At 49.8% G+C, this 18,759-nt stretch overlaps 4 protein-coding genes across 8 annotated transcripts; 2 read left to right on the top strand and 2 right to left on the bottom strand.

Annotated features, from left to right (window-relative positions):
- Positions 1-1,151: 1,151 nt before the first annotated feature.
- LOC113202117 (lipase 3-like) lies at positions 1,152-4,008 on the top strand. Its single transcript, XM_026416204.2, has 7 exons — positions 1,152-1,596; positions 1,891-2,074; positions 2,271-2,641; positions 2,723-2,884; positions 3,017-3,101; positions 3,348-3,466; positions 3,549-4,008. The coding sequence occupies exons 1-7, from the start codon at positions 1,372-1,374 to the stop codon at positions 3,747-3,749; spliced, it is 1,347 nt and encodes a 448-aa protein (XP_026271989.1). The 5' UTR covers positions 1,152-1,371; the 3' UTR covers positions 3,750-4,008.
- On the bottom strand, positions 3,784-7,197 carry LOC113202118 (farnesol dehydrogenase). Its single transcript, XM_026416205.2, has 6 exons — positions 6,829-7,197; positions 6,470-6,638; positions 6,181-6,310; positions 5,943-6,084; positions 4,064-4,204; positions 3,784-3,964 (listed from the first exon to the last, which is right to left on the bottom strand). The coding sequence occupies exons 1-6, from the start codon at positions 6,958-6,960 to the stop codon at positions 3,920-3,922; spliced, it is 759 nt and encodes a 252-aa protein (XP_026271990.1). The 5' UTR covers positions 6,961-7,197; the 3' UTR covers positions 3,784-3,919.
- Positions 7,198-7,331: 134 nt separating this feature from the next.
- LOC113202116 (malonate--CoA ligase ACSF3, mitochondrial-like) lies at positions 7,332-11,292 on the top strand. 2 transcript variants are annotated; one of them, XM_026416203.2, is made up of 9 exons: positions 7,332-7,553; positions 7,792-8,108; positions 8,261-8,402; positions 8,521-8,740; positions 8,823-9,026; positions 9,112-9,207; positions 9,290-9,446; positions 9,526-10,109; positions 10,315-11,292. In XM_026416203.2, the coding sequence occupies exons 3-9, from the start codon at positions 8,271-8,273 to the stop codon at positions 10,704-10,706; spliced, it is 1,785 nt and encodes a 594-aa protein (XP_026271988.1). In that variant the 5' UTR covers positions 7,332-7,553; positions 7,792-8,108; positions 8,261-8,270; the 3' UTR covers positions 10,707-11,292. The 2 variants fall into 2 exon arrangements, with proteins under 2 accessions (XP_026271988.1, XP_052126698.1); XM_052270738.1 differs by having other exon boundaries at positions 7,332-8,108.
- Positions 11,293-12,060: 768 nt separating this feature from the next.
- On the bottom strand, positions 12,061-18,054 carry LOC113202115 (palmitoyltransferase Hip14). 4 transcript variants are annotated; one of them, XM_026416199.2, is made up of 13 exons: positions 17,915-18,054; positions 17,580-17,776; positions 17,160-17,315; positions 16,878-17,077; positions 16,536-16,760; positions 14,822-14,984; positions 14,574-14,705; positions 14,267-14,467; positions 14,015-14,176; positions 13,790-13,946; positions 13,554-13,685; positions 13,365-13,471; positions 12,061-13,272 (listed from the first exon to the last, which is right to left on the bottom strand). In XM_026416199.2, exons 3-13 carry the CDS (start codon positions 17,247-17,249, stop codon positions 13,027-13,029), a joined length of 1,815 nt encoding a protein of 604 aa, XP_026271984.1. In that variant the 5' UTR covers positions 17,250-17,315; positions 17,580-17,776; positions 17,915-18,054; the 3' UTR covers positions 12,061-13,026. The 4 variants fall into 4 exon arrangements, with proteins under 4 accessions (XP_026271984.1, XP_026271986.1, XP_026271983.1 ...); XM_026416201.2 differs by having other exon boundaries at positions 17,880-17,915; XM_026416198.2 differs by lacking the exon at positions 17,915-18,054 and having other exon boundaries at positions 17,580-17,908.
- Positions 18,055-18,759: the final 705 nt, after the last annotated feature.

The raw sequence follows: 18,759 nt of genomic DNA, 5'->3' as shown, positions 1-18,759 counted from the left end.
AATTTCAGCATATCGACGAGGTCGGAGAAAGATAAGTAGGACAAAACCGAGGTAAGACAGCACTTTTGGGGATTTTGGGAAAATTACCAGGTCGGAGAAAAGTAGGCCGGACAATCTAACTACACCCACCAGGTCAGAGAAAAATAGGTCGGACAATCTCAATAGACCCCCTGAATCCGCCACTGGGCAAACCCGCCTGCACCTGCGTCCTGCGTCCTCTCTGAATCACCCGGTACGCGGGAAGACTCCTTCTCCGCCTTCTCCACTGCCTCCCCCTTCCCTACTCCCCCGCCCCTGCATGGCTCCCCCACCTTCTCCCACGCTTCTTATCGAACCCTCAACTCAAAACGATGCTGCTGACGTCCATGCGGTCCTCCGCAGACTCTATCTGTCTCATGCTGGTCATCTAAATCTACCGCATGTGCCGTAAGCACTTGAAAATTTCCACTCTTTTCTTTGTTAAAAATGGCGTTTAAAAGTTGTCCGAAAGTTTGTCTTCGATAATTCTACTTCAGCTTGTTTAAGTTGTACCCGCTCTCTCTTCTTCTGGTAGCTAAAGCACAGTAGACTAGACTTTTCTGATGGTGACACTCGCGTTCCTGATATCCCCCCCAACTTTCTTTTTATACCATCGTGCAGGTGGCCTGTTGCCACTCGTTGTGAAAATGTGTATTTGGCGAACCGTGAAACAGGTATTCTCACTTGAGAGTGCGCTTGCGTCGGCTGGTCGAATGATGCGGGAGACTTCTTCGAAAGCGCTCGATTATTGCTCAATCAAACACGAATCAGTCCCCGCTATCACGGCCAGACTCTCACGCTTCCCTAGATCGATTACTCTTCCCCATTCGCGAAACAGTTATCGCCTCCCAGATGTCCCACGAGTAGAGCGCCTGAATCAATAAAGACTAGTCCTGAATAATTATTCTGAGATGTGACACAACCGACGATATGGTCAGGCATGGGTCAGTTTCGATTGCCTAGAGACTGCCAAGTCAGGTGTAATCTTCGCTATGTTTTCGTTCTAAAAAAAATAAAAAGCGTCGGGGACAGAGTCGGGCGGCGGGGGAGAGGGGTGGGGGGAGAGAGGAGGGAAGAATGGTGAGTGCGACTACAGGCAGGGGGTATGGTGTCAAGGTGAGTTAGACGGACCGGGCCGCGCCGGAGAGGCCACGCACCTCCCACCACCACCTGATCGTGGAGGGGAGGTCCCCGCTGGAAGCTGGAAGCACGCCGAGGCTCCAGGAGTCCGCCGCACACGGGGATGACCCGACCTTGCCGACCGGCCGGCGAGCAGTGCGAGAGTGTCGGGCGTCGCGGCTGGTCCAGCGCCCAGAGAGCAGCGTGCGGGTCATCGAGTGCTCCCGGGTCGGCATGGCGCGCGTCCGCCTCGTGCTGGCGCTGCTGGCGGTGCTGGCCGCCTCCGTCGAGTGTCAACAGCTGGACGGGCTCGCCGCCGCCGCGGCCCAGCTTCGCTCGCAGCTGTTCACGGTGTTCACGGGCTCGTCGGGCGCGCGGGCCGTCCTGCGCCGCCAGCTGGAGTCCGCCCGCGGCCGGCTGCGCAGGTCGCCGCCCGTCCCGGAGCCGCCGCCCAGCACGGTGAGTGATGGCCTGTCTGAGGGGGTACTTCACTGATTAAGAATCAGTGTACACGCCCAGAAAAATCAGGGGAAAATATGAAAAAAGGGAAATTCAATTTTAAAAATCAGAAAAATACAGAAAAAAAATCAGAGAAAGTCAAAGAAAGCGAAACACAAATAAGAAAAAAAGCACAGAAAAATTGGTATCGCTTTTTAGTGAAGGGCCCCTCAAAATAGCCCCACCGTGCATCCGAGGAGAAACTTTGTGAATAATTCTGTGTTCGAACTGGCAAACCTGCTGTCTGTTCTCCAGACGGCGTTGTGCAAGCAAAACGGTCACTCGGGCTGCGAGCGGCACGAGGTGGCCACCCAGGACGGCTACCTCCTCACCGTCGTGCGGATTCCCGCCAGCCCCGGGGCCACGCCCGTGCTCCTGCTGCACGGTGACCTGGCGTCCTCCGACTCCTGGATGATGCGAAAGGACAACTCCAACCTGGGTAGGTACTAGGTAGCGGTGCCCCGCCCGAAGTTCCAGTTGGTTCAAGGCAGGCCGGTCGGTGCGAAGCGAGGTTCGACCGACACTCGCCCGGGCGCCTGCAAGATAGGCAACCCATGCCACGCGAGAGGCGGCGGGTCGCCTACCCGCCGGGCGACTCTGTGCTGACGGTGTGCTTACTGACGGTGTGCTCGCAGGGACGGTGCTGCACGAGGCCGGGTACGACGTGTGGCTGGGCAACGTGCGCGGCAGCACGCACTCGCGCGCCCACCGCACCCTCAACTCGAGCGACCCGGCCTTCTGGGAGTGGAGCTGGCACGAGATGGGCATGTACGACGTGCCCGCCATGGTGGACCACGTGCTGGCGCGCACCGGCGCCGCCTCCCTGCACCTCATCGGCCACTCCATGGCCACCTCGTCCATCCTGGTGTTCCTGGGCGAGCGGCCCGAGTACAACGCCAAGGTGCGCCTCTCCAGCCTCATGTCGCCGTCCATCCGGCTGCGCAGGGGCATCATCCGCACCACCTTCACCCTGGCCTCGGACGGCCGCGTGCGCGACGGGCTGCAGGTGAGCGGACCCGCAGGAGATTCCCCTGGAGGTGCCGTGGGGTATACGTGCGTGCTGCAACGGGGACTGTCTGACCCGCAGAGCTACCTCACGCGCAATCAGTTCCACGAGATCTGGCCGCGCTCGGACCTGCTGCACTACATCGGGGACATCTTCTGCATGGACGACTCGCCGTTCATCAACATGTGCTACGCCATGTACGAGGAGGTGCTGGGGAAGGGCCGCGCCGACCAGCGGCTGCCGGTGAGCGCAACGGCGCAACGGCACGCACAGCGCACGTCCGCCCGCGTGCCCGCCCGCGTCCGCCAGACAACCTCGTCTCTATGTGAAACTGCATGAATTGTTAAACGTGAGCCTTTTTTTTGCATGCTGCAGGACTACTTGGCGACCTTCGGGGCGTACCATCCAGGGGGAACCAGTTTCAGGTGCATCAAGCACTTTGGCGCGACGAGCCAGAGCGGTAAGTAGCCACACGCCGTTGGTATTGCACCATCACAATATGCGCGGCGTCTCCGGTCATAAAATTCGAGAAGCGCATTGATTTATTTTTTTAAATGTTTATTCATACGACCTCCATATGTTTGTTTACCTCGCACAAGGTGGTACCGGTAGGTTTTTTCTGAATGGAGGAACGCAGGCAAAAAGATTAAAGTCGAGCTGTGACCGTGCGATACCTATGGACCGAAATCTGTTTGTTTGCTAACAGGTCGCTTCCGTCCGCTAGCCAGCCCCAACGACCCGAACCCCCGCGACTACAATCTCACCGCCATCTCTTCGCCCGTGGCGCTCTACTACTCGGCAAACGACGGCATCATCGACCCCAAGGCGAGAGACTCTGAGAGGCGTGAGGTGTGTCGTTTTAGATAAATTCAGGTGAAGTGAGCCTAACGCTGTCGTGCTCTAACAGGACGTCGACCGCCTGGCGCGAATTCTGCCCAAGCTGCACGAGAAACACGAGGTGCCGCTCAAGCAGTTCAACCACGTCGACTTTATGTGGGCGAAGGACGTGCGGAGCCTTGTCTACCAGAGGCTGGTCCGGAACATGAAAGAGGTGGACGCGAAGGTGGTGGCCACCCAGGAGAGGACGGCGAACAATATCATTCGCTGACGTGCGGGTAATTTATCAAAAGTCTGAACCAATGTAACATTTACTTACATTTATTTGTGTGCCTATGTTAGTGGCTAAGTTTAAGGCTGTGCTTCACAATCGTAAATTCACAATCATAATCTCTCATCATCATGCAACTTAAGACTAAAAACGCCCCCGGACTTATTTTGTTACGATGCTTTTTCTCCAGTCGGGCGTATCGTCAACTCAGAGATCTGCAACATGAAATGTTTCAAATATATACATTGTTGAAAAGTAAGAGAGTAATAATTTAAGCTGGGTGTGGATTTGAAAAGACGAGCCTCTGGCCTCACCTCGACTGAGCGCGGGCAAGATAGCACGTAGCAAACAGCGTCGGCAACGTCCTTGGCCTTCAGGACGTCCTCGACGTCTTCCAAGCTGTTGACATACTCCCCGGGCAGCATCTCGGTGGCCACGGCTCCGGGGCTAATGCTCTGGAACACATTTATACGCGGGCATGAAGGGTGATTCAGAGCACGCGCCGCTGTCGGCGGGTTTGCCTACTCTGTCCGCCCGTAAGGCGCCATAGCGCCTAGGGTATGCAATCCCGCAACACGGCGGCGCATGCTCTGAATCACCCGGAACAAGCAGTCGTTATAACCCTTTTTTGAACTGAAGCTTGAACGGTGCAGTGAGTGGCGTGCCTCGGCGTGGCGGTTAGGTCGTTCCATTTTCGGTGTCGAGAACACCGATCTGTCCAGAACGCAGGTAAAATGAAAGTTTACGTTGTGGAGGTTACAACAATGCTAAGCGGAGGTGGCTGCGATGTCGGGAACCATGCGCAAGAACGAATTTTATGTCTTTGTCACTTTCGCGCCAATTTTCCCTCAGGGTGGTTTTTCGCGTGCCCCGCCGCAGCTGCGCGGCCGAGGCCGGGGACCTGCCGTGCACGGACACCCTAGGGTAGGTACTTGAAGTTTGTCATGTCGCCGGTACCGCGCGGCATCACGTTACGGTGGGCGTAACGCTTAAGTAAAAACCAGTATTTTCGCTGCAGCGGTGCACACATTCAGCGAATGGCGACCGGGTTTGTGCGATAACGTGGCAAATATTCACTGTTATGGATGGCCCGACGCTAATCTATAACATTTACCGGCATCATAGGCAAAAGTCAAAAAAACACGTTTTGCGGCAATTCCGCCTGCCAACTAGGCAACCTGCCGTCTTCATGTGTGTACAGATGTTGCCTAGTTGACAGGCGGAATTGCCGCAAAACGTGTTTTTTTGACTTTTGCCTATGATGCCGGTAAATGTTATAGATTAGCGTTGGGCCATCCATAACAGTGAATATTTGCCACGTTCTCGCACAAACCCGGTCGCCATTCGCTGAATGTGTGCACCGCTGCAGCGAAAATACTGGTTTTCACTGAAGCGTTACGCCCACCGTAACGTGATGCCGCGCGGTACCGGCGACATGACAAACTTCAAGTACCTACCCTAGGGTGTCCGTGCATGGCAGGTCCCCGGCCTCGACCGCGTGGCCGCGGCCGAGGCACGCGAAAAACCACCGTGAGGGAAAATTGGCGCGAAAGTGACAAAGACATAAAATTCGTTCTTGCGCATGGTTCCCGACATCGCAGCCACCTCCGCTTAGCATTGTTGTAACCTCCACAACGTATACTTTCATTTTACCTGCGTTCCGGCATACCGATTTAAAAATGGAACGCCCTAGTGGCGGTGCGTATGGGGCAGGCGGCGGGCTATCAAGCACGCGTCACGTCACGCACGCGACAAGCATCGGACGCGTGTCAAGCACATTGCCGTGGTAAAAGGAAGCATCGGGCGGGTAAGGTAAAGATTAAGGTGGATTATGGTAGTTGGTCACGTGAAAAAGTCCGCCACTATACCGTAATCATAGGGGACGACTGCCGGCCGTGCCGTGGGCTACTTGCGACGGACTGCGCGACGGGAGAGCTAGGGCCCAATGGAAACGTTTTACTCACGATACCGTCATATGACGTTTATGTGACCTAATTGTGATCTCACACATGTGCAAAAGTCGTGACCTCCGTAGTTCACAATGTGGGTCACAAATACGTAATCGTGAGTTAAACGTTTTCCTTGGGGGGAAGAGCAACTTGCCTTAGGGGCGCCTGGCCAGCTGGAGCGGAACTTGTCGAGACGACTATAATATCTATTCAGTTAAGATTTTTTTATTTTTTTTGCACTTACCGTGACTCGGATTTTAAAGCCCTCCATGGCTTGAACGTCGTAGCGCAGGCCTTTGCAGAAAGCGGTAATGGCGTGCTTGGTGGCGGCGTACACAGTGGTGGAGTACTGCGGGGACATGTTTAAGACGATATGTCCGGCAACACTGCAATATGGGTTAAAAATAACAAACATTGGAGAAATTACAGTTTTGTAACTTTTACTAAACACAGATAAGAGCTAAGAGCGCCACCCCGCCCACCTGTTGATGTTGATGATGTGCCCGTCCTTGATGGCGTGTTTCTTCATGCTCAGCATAGCCTCCCTACAGCTCAACATTACGGATGTTAGGTTGAGGTTGACGACTTGCTGTACCGTGGAGACGTCTAGGTCTGTGTAAGGGGGCAGCAAAATAACTCATTGAAAAAAAATAGATTTGAACACGTTCAGTGCCGCGTGACCACAGTGTGGTCACGCTTCAGAATTTTTTCCCAATCCCCTGGAGAATGCAGTCGAACTGAACGTGCGGGAAGGAAACCGCAAACACTCACTTTGCAAGGCCACGAGGGTGAGCACGGCGGCGTTGTTGACGATGACAGACACGCCTCCCAGGTTGTCGTCCACCCACTGGTACACCCGGCGGATCTCGTCCTCGCGCGAGAAGTCGGCGGCGATCGGGTGCAACTTGCCCTTCTCGCTAGCCAGCCGGGCGGCCAGTTCCTGGAAGGGCAGGGGGCGTCAGTAAACCAGTAAACGCTCTCGAGGGAGAAAGGGGGGGGGGGGAAGCAGCAAGCCCGACAGCGCGGGGGTGAGGTGTTGCGTCAACCCTGCTAATGGCGAAGTCGCGGGGTAGGTGAAGCCCACCCCCCTCCATGCAAGGACCCCCAGGAAATCTCCCCGTCGTACTCACTGTGAGTCGCTGCTGCCGCCGGGCGACGCCAACCACCACGACGCCGGCCTTTACGAGCTGCTCGGTGATCTGCTCGCCGATGCCGGAGCTGACCCCCGTGACGATGGCGACGCGATCCGCGAAGCGATCCATCTTGCTGTGGTTGTCGCTGGAGCTGCTTCTCGTTTCGTTTTCCTGGACCGGCTCACGCGGAGGCAGAGCGTGGACTGGGGACCCGGCTGGTGGCCTGGCCGCGCCGCCGCGCCGCTGCTCGGGTGTGGACCGCACAGACCTGGACGTCCAGAGCGGTCAGACCGACCGGGGGCGGGGACCTCTCATCTGCGCGTCAGCGGGGCGGCCGTTGGGCCTGGGTGGGGTGCCCCCCGAGCAGATCACCCCGTCGCCCCCTGCGCCCCCCACTACCTCAGCCGCATGGCGCTAGGCCTCTTCCTGCCGTGGGTAAGAAGTACAGTAGGTGTGTCTCGGTGGCAGGCGCACGCGACAAGCGACAGCGCCCACCGAGGTTACTACTTTGTGCGCGGGGTCCACCTCGTTAGCATGGCCGAGCTCGGCGTCCCGCCCCGCCGCCGGCCCCTCGCCCCCCGCGGCGGGAGATGCTGCTGCCGCTGATGATCCGGTTACTACCCACTCGCGTTCGAGACACGAGTCGCGCCGCGGCCGCGACCTGCGGGGACTGCCGGCCCTTGCCCCGCCCGCCTTCCCGCCACGCCACGCCACCCCTCGCGGTAAGGGCAGTAGTACTGTGCTATATCCAGTTAAGAATTGGTCGTTTTCACGCTTAGCGCAGCGCGCACTCACGCCGGCGTGAGGCGGGCGAGGGGCAGGGTCGGCAGGGTGCGCCGAGGCAGCGGCGGAAGAACTGCTAACCCTCTTTGCCCCCCGCTTCCCCTCTCGCCCTATGCGCACACGCCAGCGTGAGCGCACGCTGAGCGTGGAAACGACAAAATTCTCAACTGGATATAGCACTGACCGACAAGCGAAAGTACGCGGCGCGGCGCGGCGCGGCCGGACAGCACAGCAGCTGGCCGATACGACCCAAGTCGGGCGCGGCGCGCGCGGGGCCAGGCCCGGGTCGGCCCGAAGTCAGTGTGAAGCAGCGCGGCGCGGCGTGGTGCTGTACGCGCGGTGACCTACGCCCATCGCCCCGCGCCCCCTCGCCGTCAGTGCGCCACCGACCGAGAGCGCTCCGAGAACCCTTTGAGGTCGCGGCCACGCATCGCACGCTTGTCTACGAGGAAGTGGCAGTCAGCTGATCGCTCGTCGCGGCGCCCGCAAGACCGGTAAGTGTCGGCGCGGAGGGCGTCGTCGTCGTCGTGAGGTGTCGCCTTCTCCGCGCGGCCGCGGCGGCCCCGCCCGGCACCCAGGCCGCGTGACCCGGCCGCACAGCTCTCTGCACCGCCGCGGTGGCGTGTATTGCTTTGGTTTTTATCAGGTCGGCGGCCATGACAGTGACGTCGCTGCTGCTACCGCGGCTGCCGGGGCGGTGCATCCGGGCGCTCGCCGGCCTGACGGCGACGGCGGCCCCGGCGGGCCTGCGCGCACGCCCCCTGCACACCAGCGTCGCCATGCGGACCGTAAGTTTAGAGACCCTTGGGTCGCACGGAAAAACAATGCGTTAAAAAAAATCCATACACCCTTCTCCGGAAAATAATAAGAAACGACAAAAGTACGAATTGAGTGATTGACCCGCAGGCAGTGTTCCGGCGAGCGGTGGGCTTCGCGGCCAACACGGCGCTGCGCGACCGCCACGCCGAGTACACGTACGCCGGGCTGTGGCGCTGCAGCCGCCTGCTGGCCGACAAGGTGTCCGAGTCGCTGGAGGGCCGTCGCGGCCAGCGCGTCGCCTTCCTGTGCCCCAACGACGCCTCCTACGTCATGGCCCTGTGGGCGTGCTGGATCAGCGGCCAGATCGGTAAGCGGGCGGGGGAAGTCCCATCATCGAGTATACCTTCTCGTCACGCACGTTTCACACCTCGGTCCACCGAATGCCGCAGCCGTGCCGCTGAGCCCGCTGCACCCCGAGTCCTCGCTGAAGTACTTCGTGGAGGACAGCGGCGCCGGCCTCCTCATGGCCACGCCCTCCACCGCGACGCGGCTCGCGCCCTTGGCCGCCGGCCCCGACTCCGCGGCGAGCGCGCCGACCCTGCTGCTCATCGGGGACGACCTGCGCGCCGCGGCCGCCGCCGACGCCGACCCGAGTGCGTGTCGCAGAGGTGGAGCAGAGAGCAGGATATGGCGTTCGAGGACCACTTCGTCACCAGGCCGCACGTTTCTGCTGCGCAGGGCTCGACGGGGAGGACCGCGCGGCCAGCGGGAAAGACGACGGCGCCGACGGCGCCATGATCATCTACACGTCCGGGACCACCAGCCTTCCAAAGGGTGCGCGCGAGAATCCCATAATGAGCTGTTTCTCTTATCTGAGAGGAGTGGATAACGAACGTGGTGTCCTGGCTGTCCGTAGGCGTGCTGCTGAGTCACGGTAACCTCGCTGCCCAGGTGCAGGCGCTGCTGGACGCGTGGCGCATCGGCCCCGAGGACAACGTGCTGCACGCGCTGCCGCTGCACCACATGCACGGCATCATGAACGCCTTGCTGTGCCCGCTGGCCGCGGGCGGCAGGTGGGTGCGCGAGTCGAGTGGCCGCCCGGCGTCGCCGCCACATCTGTGTCCTGATGAAGCCGCTGTTCCCGCCCTCCAGGATCACGATGCTGCCCAAGTTCTCGGCCAGCCAGGTGTGGACCGAGATGCTCAGTGAGCAGCCCGGGCGCGTCAACGTGTTCATGGCCGTGCCTACCAGCTACGCCAAGCTGGTCGACGAGTACCACGCGACGGTGGGCAGCACGCCGGAGGGGCGCGACCACGTCAAAGACACGACGAGGACCAAGATGAGGCTGATGGCGAGCGGGTCGGCGCCGCTGCCGGTGCCGCTGTTCGAGCGCTGGGAGCGCATCACGGGCCACCGCCTGCTCGAGCGTTTCGGCATGAGCGAGGTGGGCATGGTGCTCTCCAACCCGCTCGAGCCTCAGAGCGAGCGCCGCCCGGGCTTCGTCGGGAACCCCCTGCCGCAGACGCGAGTGCGCCTCGTGCGGCCCGCCACGGACACGCAGCCGCGCGAGGAGATCCTGTGCGAGGGCGACGCGCACGGCACCACCCTCCGCGTCAAGGACGGCAAGCCCACCGTCGGCAACCTGCTCGTCAAGGGCCCCAACGTGTGCACGGGCTACTGGAACAAGCCCGACGCCACGGCCAAGGAATTCACCGCGAATGGCTGGTTCAAGACCGGTAAGTAGGGGACGGTGAGCCAGAAGCCTGGGGGGCTTTCAAGACGTCATCGATAAAGTTACCCCAACAGGTAAAATACCACCCGCATGTATCGAGGCCTCCGAAACACTTGTACAGCGCTGAACCCTAATTGAGGCCCGTAAACAAATTATGTGTACCATAGGTCCCAACCTGCCCCCCTAAAATTGACTTGTTGCACATGCAGGTGACACGTGCGAGTTCGTGGACGGTGCCTACAAGATCCTGGGCCGGACGTCGGTCGACATCATCAAGACGGGGGGCTACAAGGTGAGCGCCGTGCAGGTGGAGACGTGCCTGCTGGGCCACCCCGACATCAGCGACTGCGCCGTGGTCGGGCTCCCGGACGACACCTGGGGCCAGAGCGTGGCCGCCGTGGTGCGGCTGCGGGAGGGCGCCTCGGACACACACAGCCTGGACCAGCTGCGGGACTGGGGCCGCGAGAGGCTGCCGCCCTACTCGCTGCCGAGGACGCTCCGCGTCGTGCCGCAAGTGCCGAGGAACCCGATGGGCAAGGTCAACAAGAAGAGCCTCGTGGCGGAGTTGTTCCCCGACGCCGACAAGTCTCAGGCCGCCTGAGGCGGGCTGACACACACACTGTCACGGATTGGGGAGGAGTCCTTTTACTTTCACACAGACACAGTTTGATCAGTAAAATGTTTTTATTAGGATAGAGGAAAATGCAAGGAAAGGGGTACAAATTAATTATTAGGCAAGACGTATGGTTGTATAACAAGGGATTTTTCCCACAAAAATTTGACATTATAACTAGATTCAAAAAGTTGACATTATGAAACTGTTAAATGTTGAAAGTAAGAAGATTAGGCTCTACTGAATGACTAAAATTATATCACAGCTTCCAGACACAAATGAGGCCCAGTGCAAGAGGATAAATGATTATAGAGGACCCACAACTTGTCATAAGAAGCAAAAGACAGACACTGGACTATACTCAATATCTTAACTGAGATCAATGTAAATTATATTGCACAATAAGGCAATATGGAAACAGTATTAAGTACAAATTTTCTCCCCAACAAGGATAGAATCCTACAGTATCTTATATGCCTATGTGAAATGACTTTATTTCAGACCACACAGGATGGTCGTCATACGAAAGATAAGCAAAGGAATGTTGTATTAAAAGTAAAATGCTGTTTTGTGATTTCTAGATGTTGATGTTTCTAGTCTAAGACATTGATAAGACTGCAGTCAAACACAACCACACACTGTACCTTTAAAATGGATAATAAAGAGATATGTCGCCAATACACAAATAGAAGTAGGGGTGTAGCAAAACCAGAGACATAAACAATGCGTTTTGGTATTACACCAAATATTCTGTCACATACCTATAATTGGAGCATTGCATTAGTGATACTATTTTTCGTGCACATTGCATTAGCAAGTTATTTCGTTTGTACAAAATATAACATTTGTTCAAAATGATATGAAAAGCAGTAATAAACTTAATTGACAACATTTCCCTCATTTTGGCATAAACAAAACTGGGAATTTGTTTTGGACTGAATAAGATATCTAAAGAAATTGATTATTAAAACACAACATATGTACAGCACACTAAATGGCCAAAAATAACTGGTTACAGCTTGCATCAAAACTTGCCTAATAAACTTAAAACTAATCAGTTGTCTTAATACTCCAATCAAGGTTTCGTCTTTAAAAAGCTCAAATCACATGTGTATAGATTAAATTATACTTACAAGGTATGGGTAATGATGTACTACTTGTGTAACACACAGTTGTAGAACCCCAGATATTTTAACATTTGTTTAAAATATAACAAACTGACTTACTAAAATGAAAACCATACAACTTGACATATTTTTAGAATACATGTGTTAACAAAAAATTGTTGGAGTTGGAGAATTTTTTTATTTATTTTTTTTGTTTTGTGTTGCTTATGTCCCTATTGCAAAGCACGGATGGCTCTCCAGTGCTGGCGAAATCACGCAACTCTGTTTAGGGATGATTTTTGAGACCTATACTATTGGAAAGAGGAAGTTTCCGTCTATCACAATATACAAGTTGTCTGAAAATGTCAAAAAAAAATAAAAAAAAATACTGATACGTACCTTGCGTGGTTTTACCAGCGCCGCGCCAAAGCGCCGAAGCGCCGTGTGTGCTTTACAAAAGGGACAAGCGGTTTGTAACAAGTCGAGCTTCAAATCAAACTTAACTTTATCTTTTCCTGAGCGTTTGATCAATACCATAAGAAAACCAATCAAATTGATGAGTGGTTTTGAATATGGTAGAGCCAAGATGCACAAACTATTCTTATAGCTGTATGAAAATACTAAATCACATTATAAAATGAATGTTGACATGTTAGCACAATACAGAAGGGGTAATCTCAAAAATGTTACATGTTAATATGTAGTTGATCAATAGGCAGACTGCACCCTATGTCCAGCGTAGGGAGAAATAATAACTATTCTAAATACAGTACTTCATCACCTGAATCCAAAACTTCTCAAAATTTCCAGAGTGCTACAGGTTAGCAACTTTACACTGCACTAATTCAGCAAATTCTTTATAAAAGGGCAAAAGCTCAATATAGATTTTCCTCAATCAGCAGTAAGCTTAACTCCAAACTCACAAATAAATATAAAATAACATTACGTTAATTGACGTGAAACTTATTTAACACATTGAAGAACAATGAGTATCATCCCCCATAAACTGCAAGTTTCTTTACTATTCAGCTTGGATAATGGTCCTGGAAAATACAGCACCACATAAAATTTTACTTACAATTTAATTTGTGCGTAGAGCACTCTACTTGGGTGTGCTGCATCTCAGTCTGACCCCGCTATTCAGCTTACGAAAATTAACAGTCTGGGAATGGCACTTACTCCGGCTAACATTAATATGTGTTTTAAACATATTGGTAGTTTTCTTTGGTGTTAAGTAATGGGTGTTCTGCCTCCGCACCCACATGAAATGTCTTTGACCAATCTGTTTGATCTGGGTGCAATAATCCAAAACAATGCCAGCCAAAGAAATCAACTAAATTTTGGAAATATCCTCTATGGAATGGACTATGGGAGACACCTCCCTGCTGAAAATGTTGATAGCGCCAATGGTTTAATCTTTCATTTGTTGTCATACCCAAAATTACAATCTGATGAAAGAGATTTATTGTGTTAGAACAGATACCAATGAAATGAGAAGTTACCACAGCACATAATAGTATGTTAACAGCATGACACATACCTGGTAAGTTTGACAACCAAGAAGCAAGAACACCCAAATAGCATGTAGGAAACAATTGAATGTGATCCACATGACCCATGCATCACACTGGGCAGAGGCAATGAGGCCTGAAACAAGTAGCAAGGTATAGTTTAGATGTAGATATGATAACGCAAAACATCAAAATTTATTTTAAGTGAAGGAACTCACTTCCGAAAAATCCTGAAGACGACGGTATATCACAGGCTTTCTGCCAATACTGTGAAGCACCATAAATCATAAAAAAGATCATAACTAAAAGCATGATCAAATAGCCAATAAAGTGACGATGATTTTTCTCTCCTACAAAAAAATGAAAATGAAATTTAAGTATTATCATTATTTTACTGAGGTGTCAGTCTTTCTAGTGCAAAACCCACTAACAGTTCAAAATATGAAATACAAACCAATACAGTTTGAAACCCATGGACAATGATGATCATGTTTGGCAATGCAGCGGTCACACACACCACAATGCTTCGAGCGAAGAGGTTTATGTACTAGACATGAACTACAAAAGGAGCGGGAGTCAAATCCTCTTTTTTCGGCTTCATCAATGATGAGCTGGAATAGAGAGGCAAATTTTATATACAGTCCAAAAATATCTTAATCTATGAGCAGTATAGATTTACCCTGAATTTCTCCTCTCTTGTGCTTGACACAATACCCGGATCACCTTTCCAAACTTTCAAGAAATTGTACCAAAGAAGTATAGAACTGATAAGCATAGCAATGGTGGACCAGATATTTACATGAGGCACTATCCAAACCAGCCATGTCATGTAAACCCAAAACTGGAAAACACATCAAATACAAGAGTAAAAAATAATAACTAGGGTAGTACACAGTCGTACTGAACAGTGTCTATAGTGTATGAAAATTACCTTTGTTCCAAAATAAGTTGCAAGGGGAAGAACAGTAAAATATTTGTCGTTACACACGTAAGGGCGTGCAAAATATCCAAATACATAACTTAACAAAAGAATAACACACTTAATTGGTACTGGAATTGATGACTGAAATAATTGTCCAATAATAAAAATGCCTGAAGCTGGAATAAGACCTGTGATCCACACCTTAACTTTCTGGAAACAATTAGTTATATAACACATATTTTAGTAAATTTTGGTTATGAGTACATATGTTTTTCTTTATCCAAAGCATGTGAAATGTTACCAAATTTAAGTATACCTTATTTTTAGTAAGTCGATCACATGTAGACTTTGGTCTGGAATTTCTCTCCACCTCTTCCATTTTTTCCAGCACTTTCTCACTAAGAAACATGTCTCTATTTCCTTTAAGTAGATCATAAGGCGTTTGTCCCTATATAAAAAAAGAAATTTCAGTTGACTATTAATGTAAAAAAATAAAGAACCGATCTTTGAATAAAGAAAATTAGGTATGTGGAAATTTGTAGTACTAAAACTTGGGCAACTCACAGTATTATTGCGGGTTGTGAGGTTAGCACCATTTGTTACCAATGTTGTGACAGCAGTAGAGTTGCGTGCAACTATGGCCCAATGAATTGCAGTGTTTCCATGAAAATTATCTTGAAATGCTGAAGATGCTCCAAGAGTTAACAGCATACGAGTTGGATCCAGACTAAAATAAGGACAATTAAAATTATTTTGTAATTTAAAAAAATAACAGAATGAAGTAAAACATATCCTTAATGTATATGAGATACATTAACTGCCAGTGGTTGTAGGAATCAAACTGTCTAGAAAACTGCTAGTTCTAATGTTTAGATTGATAGAAGCTGTGTTTGCAATTTACCAAACTACCAACATTTTTAATGAACAATCTATGAGCTAAAGCAGTGCATTGTTATGCTTCACAACATATCTTGCTACAAACTTGTACACTGCTCCATTCACTTTGAAAAACTAAAAATGAACCACAAGCTAGAAGCAAAAAGCATGATTGCTAGAGATCAACCCTGAAAATAATTATGCAACATAATCATTACTTTCCCAAAATCAGATTATATACCAAGAGGCCACTCAAACAAATCCCAAAGTTAATCTGACAACTAACAGTGTGATGGAACAGAGATGCCACAACTGTTATTTATGTAACTTGTCAAGGTGACCAAACTAAATATTTGACTCCATTATGTTGTTTTCTGAATGGTAGGATTATAGGAGAACAGAGCCAATTAAATTATGAAAAAAGGATTTGAGGATTACAGCTCTCAGGATTTGAACAAACTAAAACAATGTTTTTCTGTACATAATTGCATTTGTTCCTCTAAAAAAAAAAAAAGAGAAAATGCTTTAGATCCTTGTGATACTAAGGGCAATAGCAAGGTAACAGAGAATTACTTCGTGTTTAAATATTTGAATTGCTGCACAGCAGACATTTTCCCATGAATGTGACACAGTTGTGAAGAGACATTTCTGCGTGGCAAGGCAACAAACACAAGGTGGCAGCACAATAATTAAAATGGTGTTCATTACCGGGAGCTGAATCCCACAATGTCCAGAGCGCACACATACAAAGAAAGTATTAGAGAAAAATTTAAGTAATAGATTATGTTTGATTTTTTTAAATGGCACAATGAAAAAAAAAAAAAATTTAAGCTCCACAAAGAAAAATTTTGAAAGTGCTTTTAAAACTATGTAATAAGATTCATTGGCAATTCTTCATCTACTTCAGACAAGATGCACTGCACTGTGTCAATAAGTTAGGAGAAACACTATAATAAGTAGTTAGAAAGAAGGTTCCCCAGAGGCCACTCTATTGATAAATGATGGCACACAAACTCAGGTGAAAAATTTTGAATCTTAGAGGTTGGGCAGCTTACAAAAAATTATCTACAAAATTCATCCCAGCATAAAATTGACACATCAAAACTAAACAAAATAAAACAAGTATTTTATAGAACAGTAAACTAAATATAGACAGTAATTCAATTACAGTATTGCTCATTTACTCAAAAACTAATATGAATTGTGCAAATTAAGAGAAGGATAAATAAGATACCATTACATGAGTTGTTGTCATAACCAGTGAGAAAGAAAAAAATAAGCAAAATCTGTATTGAAACTTAAAATTGTATTTGACTTTGGGTGACTTATATATGAACTGGAAGTCCAGTTTGATGTGTCATATTTGTAAATTGATAAAGAGTGTAATGTGGGGAACAACAACCTTGAACTTGCGCACCTGGTGACTCGGTATGCGCTCCACATGAGGGGTGTCATTCCACCTCGATCTTGTCCATCCATGTTGGCGCCCTTAGCAATGAAATATGCCATGATCCCTGCAAATCCTAATTGGGCAGCAATGTGAATGCACTGCAGTCCATCACCATCACATATTAAGGGATCTGCACCATGTTGCATCAGAAGCACTACAGCTCCCAAATGTCCTGCCCTGGAATTTTAAGTCACAATTTTAACGTTGTTCAAATTTTAAATTAGAAAATATTATCTGGAGTCGTAATCAATCATTTTCTAGGCTAAAATAATATGGCAGATTCCATACTCCTACCTTGTTGCCCAATGCAGAGGAGTGGCCATCAAATCCCCACCAACAGCATCAACTAGTGCCCCACGGGATATGTAAAAGCGGATTATTTCTTTACGATTATTGATTGCAGCCCAATGCAGCAGAGTCACATTTTCAGTGTCTCTTTGATTTATATCAAAACCCTCATCAATAAGCTGCTTACACCTTTCTAATGCTCCATTCTGAGGCAACATAATTAAATTAGTTGTGGAGGAAATGGTCATGATCTTAAAGGTATACCTGAAAAATTTGCAACACACATACCTGAGTAGCTTTTATGATATCCAAGTTACTATAGTCCACATCTGAAGTCGAACCCTTGGCTTGTGGTACTTGCGGTACTTGCTGGAACATATCAGCTTGGGCATGTTGACAGTTTTCTCTCTCCCGCTTGAACAGGCTGCCCGGTTGACAGGCATCCTGTAATCGGTGTATCAGATAGGTCAGGCAACGTAGCAACTAAAACTCTAAAATTAATAATTATGAAATAAACCAGATGTTTTCTGTTAGACTCCAGTCATTTGATCTACATTATGACGAACTGAACCAACTGACGGGAACACTGTCTTCAACATAAGTGCTATAGAGCAATCATAGATACCTTATCATGTTTCCCACACTCAAAATCACTAGGTTATGGAAACTTAAAAAGGGTATCTAACAAAGAGTCAAAGAACGACATACCTGAGATACAAACTGGATAGGGTTGCAGGTCGGATCCGCCAGGTTGCTGGCTTTAATAAAAACTTGTTACGGTCGAAGGTAGACTACCGGGCTTCGAATATTCCCAACGAATCAAACAACATGAGTAGGTAACGATTTGCGGTGGAATTTGTATAGTTTGCTTGAAATAATCCCTTAGAGATACTGACGGTAAAATGCTAGGGGAAATAACATAGAGACGTAGATTTGACAGCGATGAAAAAACTAGTTCTTTTGACATTAACAAAATAAAAATAAAATAATGACAATGTAACAAAGTACCAAATACTGAAAATGTCAATACGTTTATTACTCACATACTCAAGACAAGATTCGTGTTAATTTGTGTGTTCAACAGAAATGTTGAGACTACCTCAATTGAAAAATTTGTGATGAGCTCGGTCTTCTTTCTAGCATACAAAGCCATCTCCATCGTCATACTTTAGACCAGTTAATTTTTCATCTCTCTGAAATAGCCTCACTTATACCATATACTATGTTTACACCGCGGAGGCTAGCGCGTGCTATGTCGGTGGTGGGGGAAGTTGGCCCCGGCGTAAACGGCGCGTGGCCAGCGGTGGCTAGCCGCTCGCTGGCACGCGCTAGCCTGCCCCCCTCCACCGCTCTGCTTGGTCTAGCCCCGGAGTAAACGCGTTTCGCCCGGGCTATCTCCGGCTGGACTTTTAAAATACCCGATATTTGTGTATTGCACTTGGCATTTCGGTGTGGCTTTCGTACCCCAACAGGAAATAATTCCCCTATTCGACCCAGAGCTTCAATTCTCACTATCCTCTTCAATATACCTTGATATATCTAAGATACTGTAAATATTTCAAAAATTGTTGCTATCACGTATATCCTAAAGATAAATGATGTGAGTAGTAAAGAGTTAAATATTTTACACCCGCTGATTTGCAAACCGTGTACCGGGAGAAGTATTTTACCCTAAAATACTTGGTTTGATCGTCGAGATTTGAAAACCGCGCTCTTTTTCATCAGCTGGCCCACACGGGGTAAACGCACCGCCGCCAGCCCGGGCTAGAGTCCTATATTGGGGAGAGACCCGCGAACGGAGGCGCTAGCTCTGATTGGCTGAGAGGGGTCACGTGGGTAGCTAATCCGCCATTTTGTATCCAAAAATTGCAACCCGTAAAAATTAACT

The sequence above is a fragment of the Frankliniella occidentalis genome, unplaced genomic scaffold, assembly GCF_000697945.3.
Source record: "Frankliniella occidentalis isolate FOCC.00 unplaced genomic scaffold, Focc_3.1 Scaffold136, whole genome shotgun sequence".
Taxonomy (NCBI): Eukaryota; Metazoa; Arthropoda; class Insecta; order Thysanoptera; family Thripidae; genus Frankliniella; species Frankliniella occidentalis.
The sequence above is the reverse complement of the archived record's forward strand: the minus strand, read 5'-3'. Positions and strand labels throughout refer to the sequence as shown.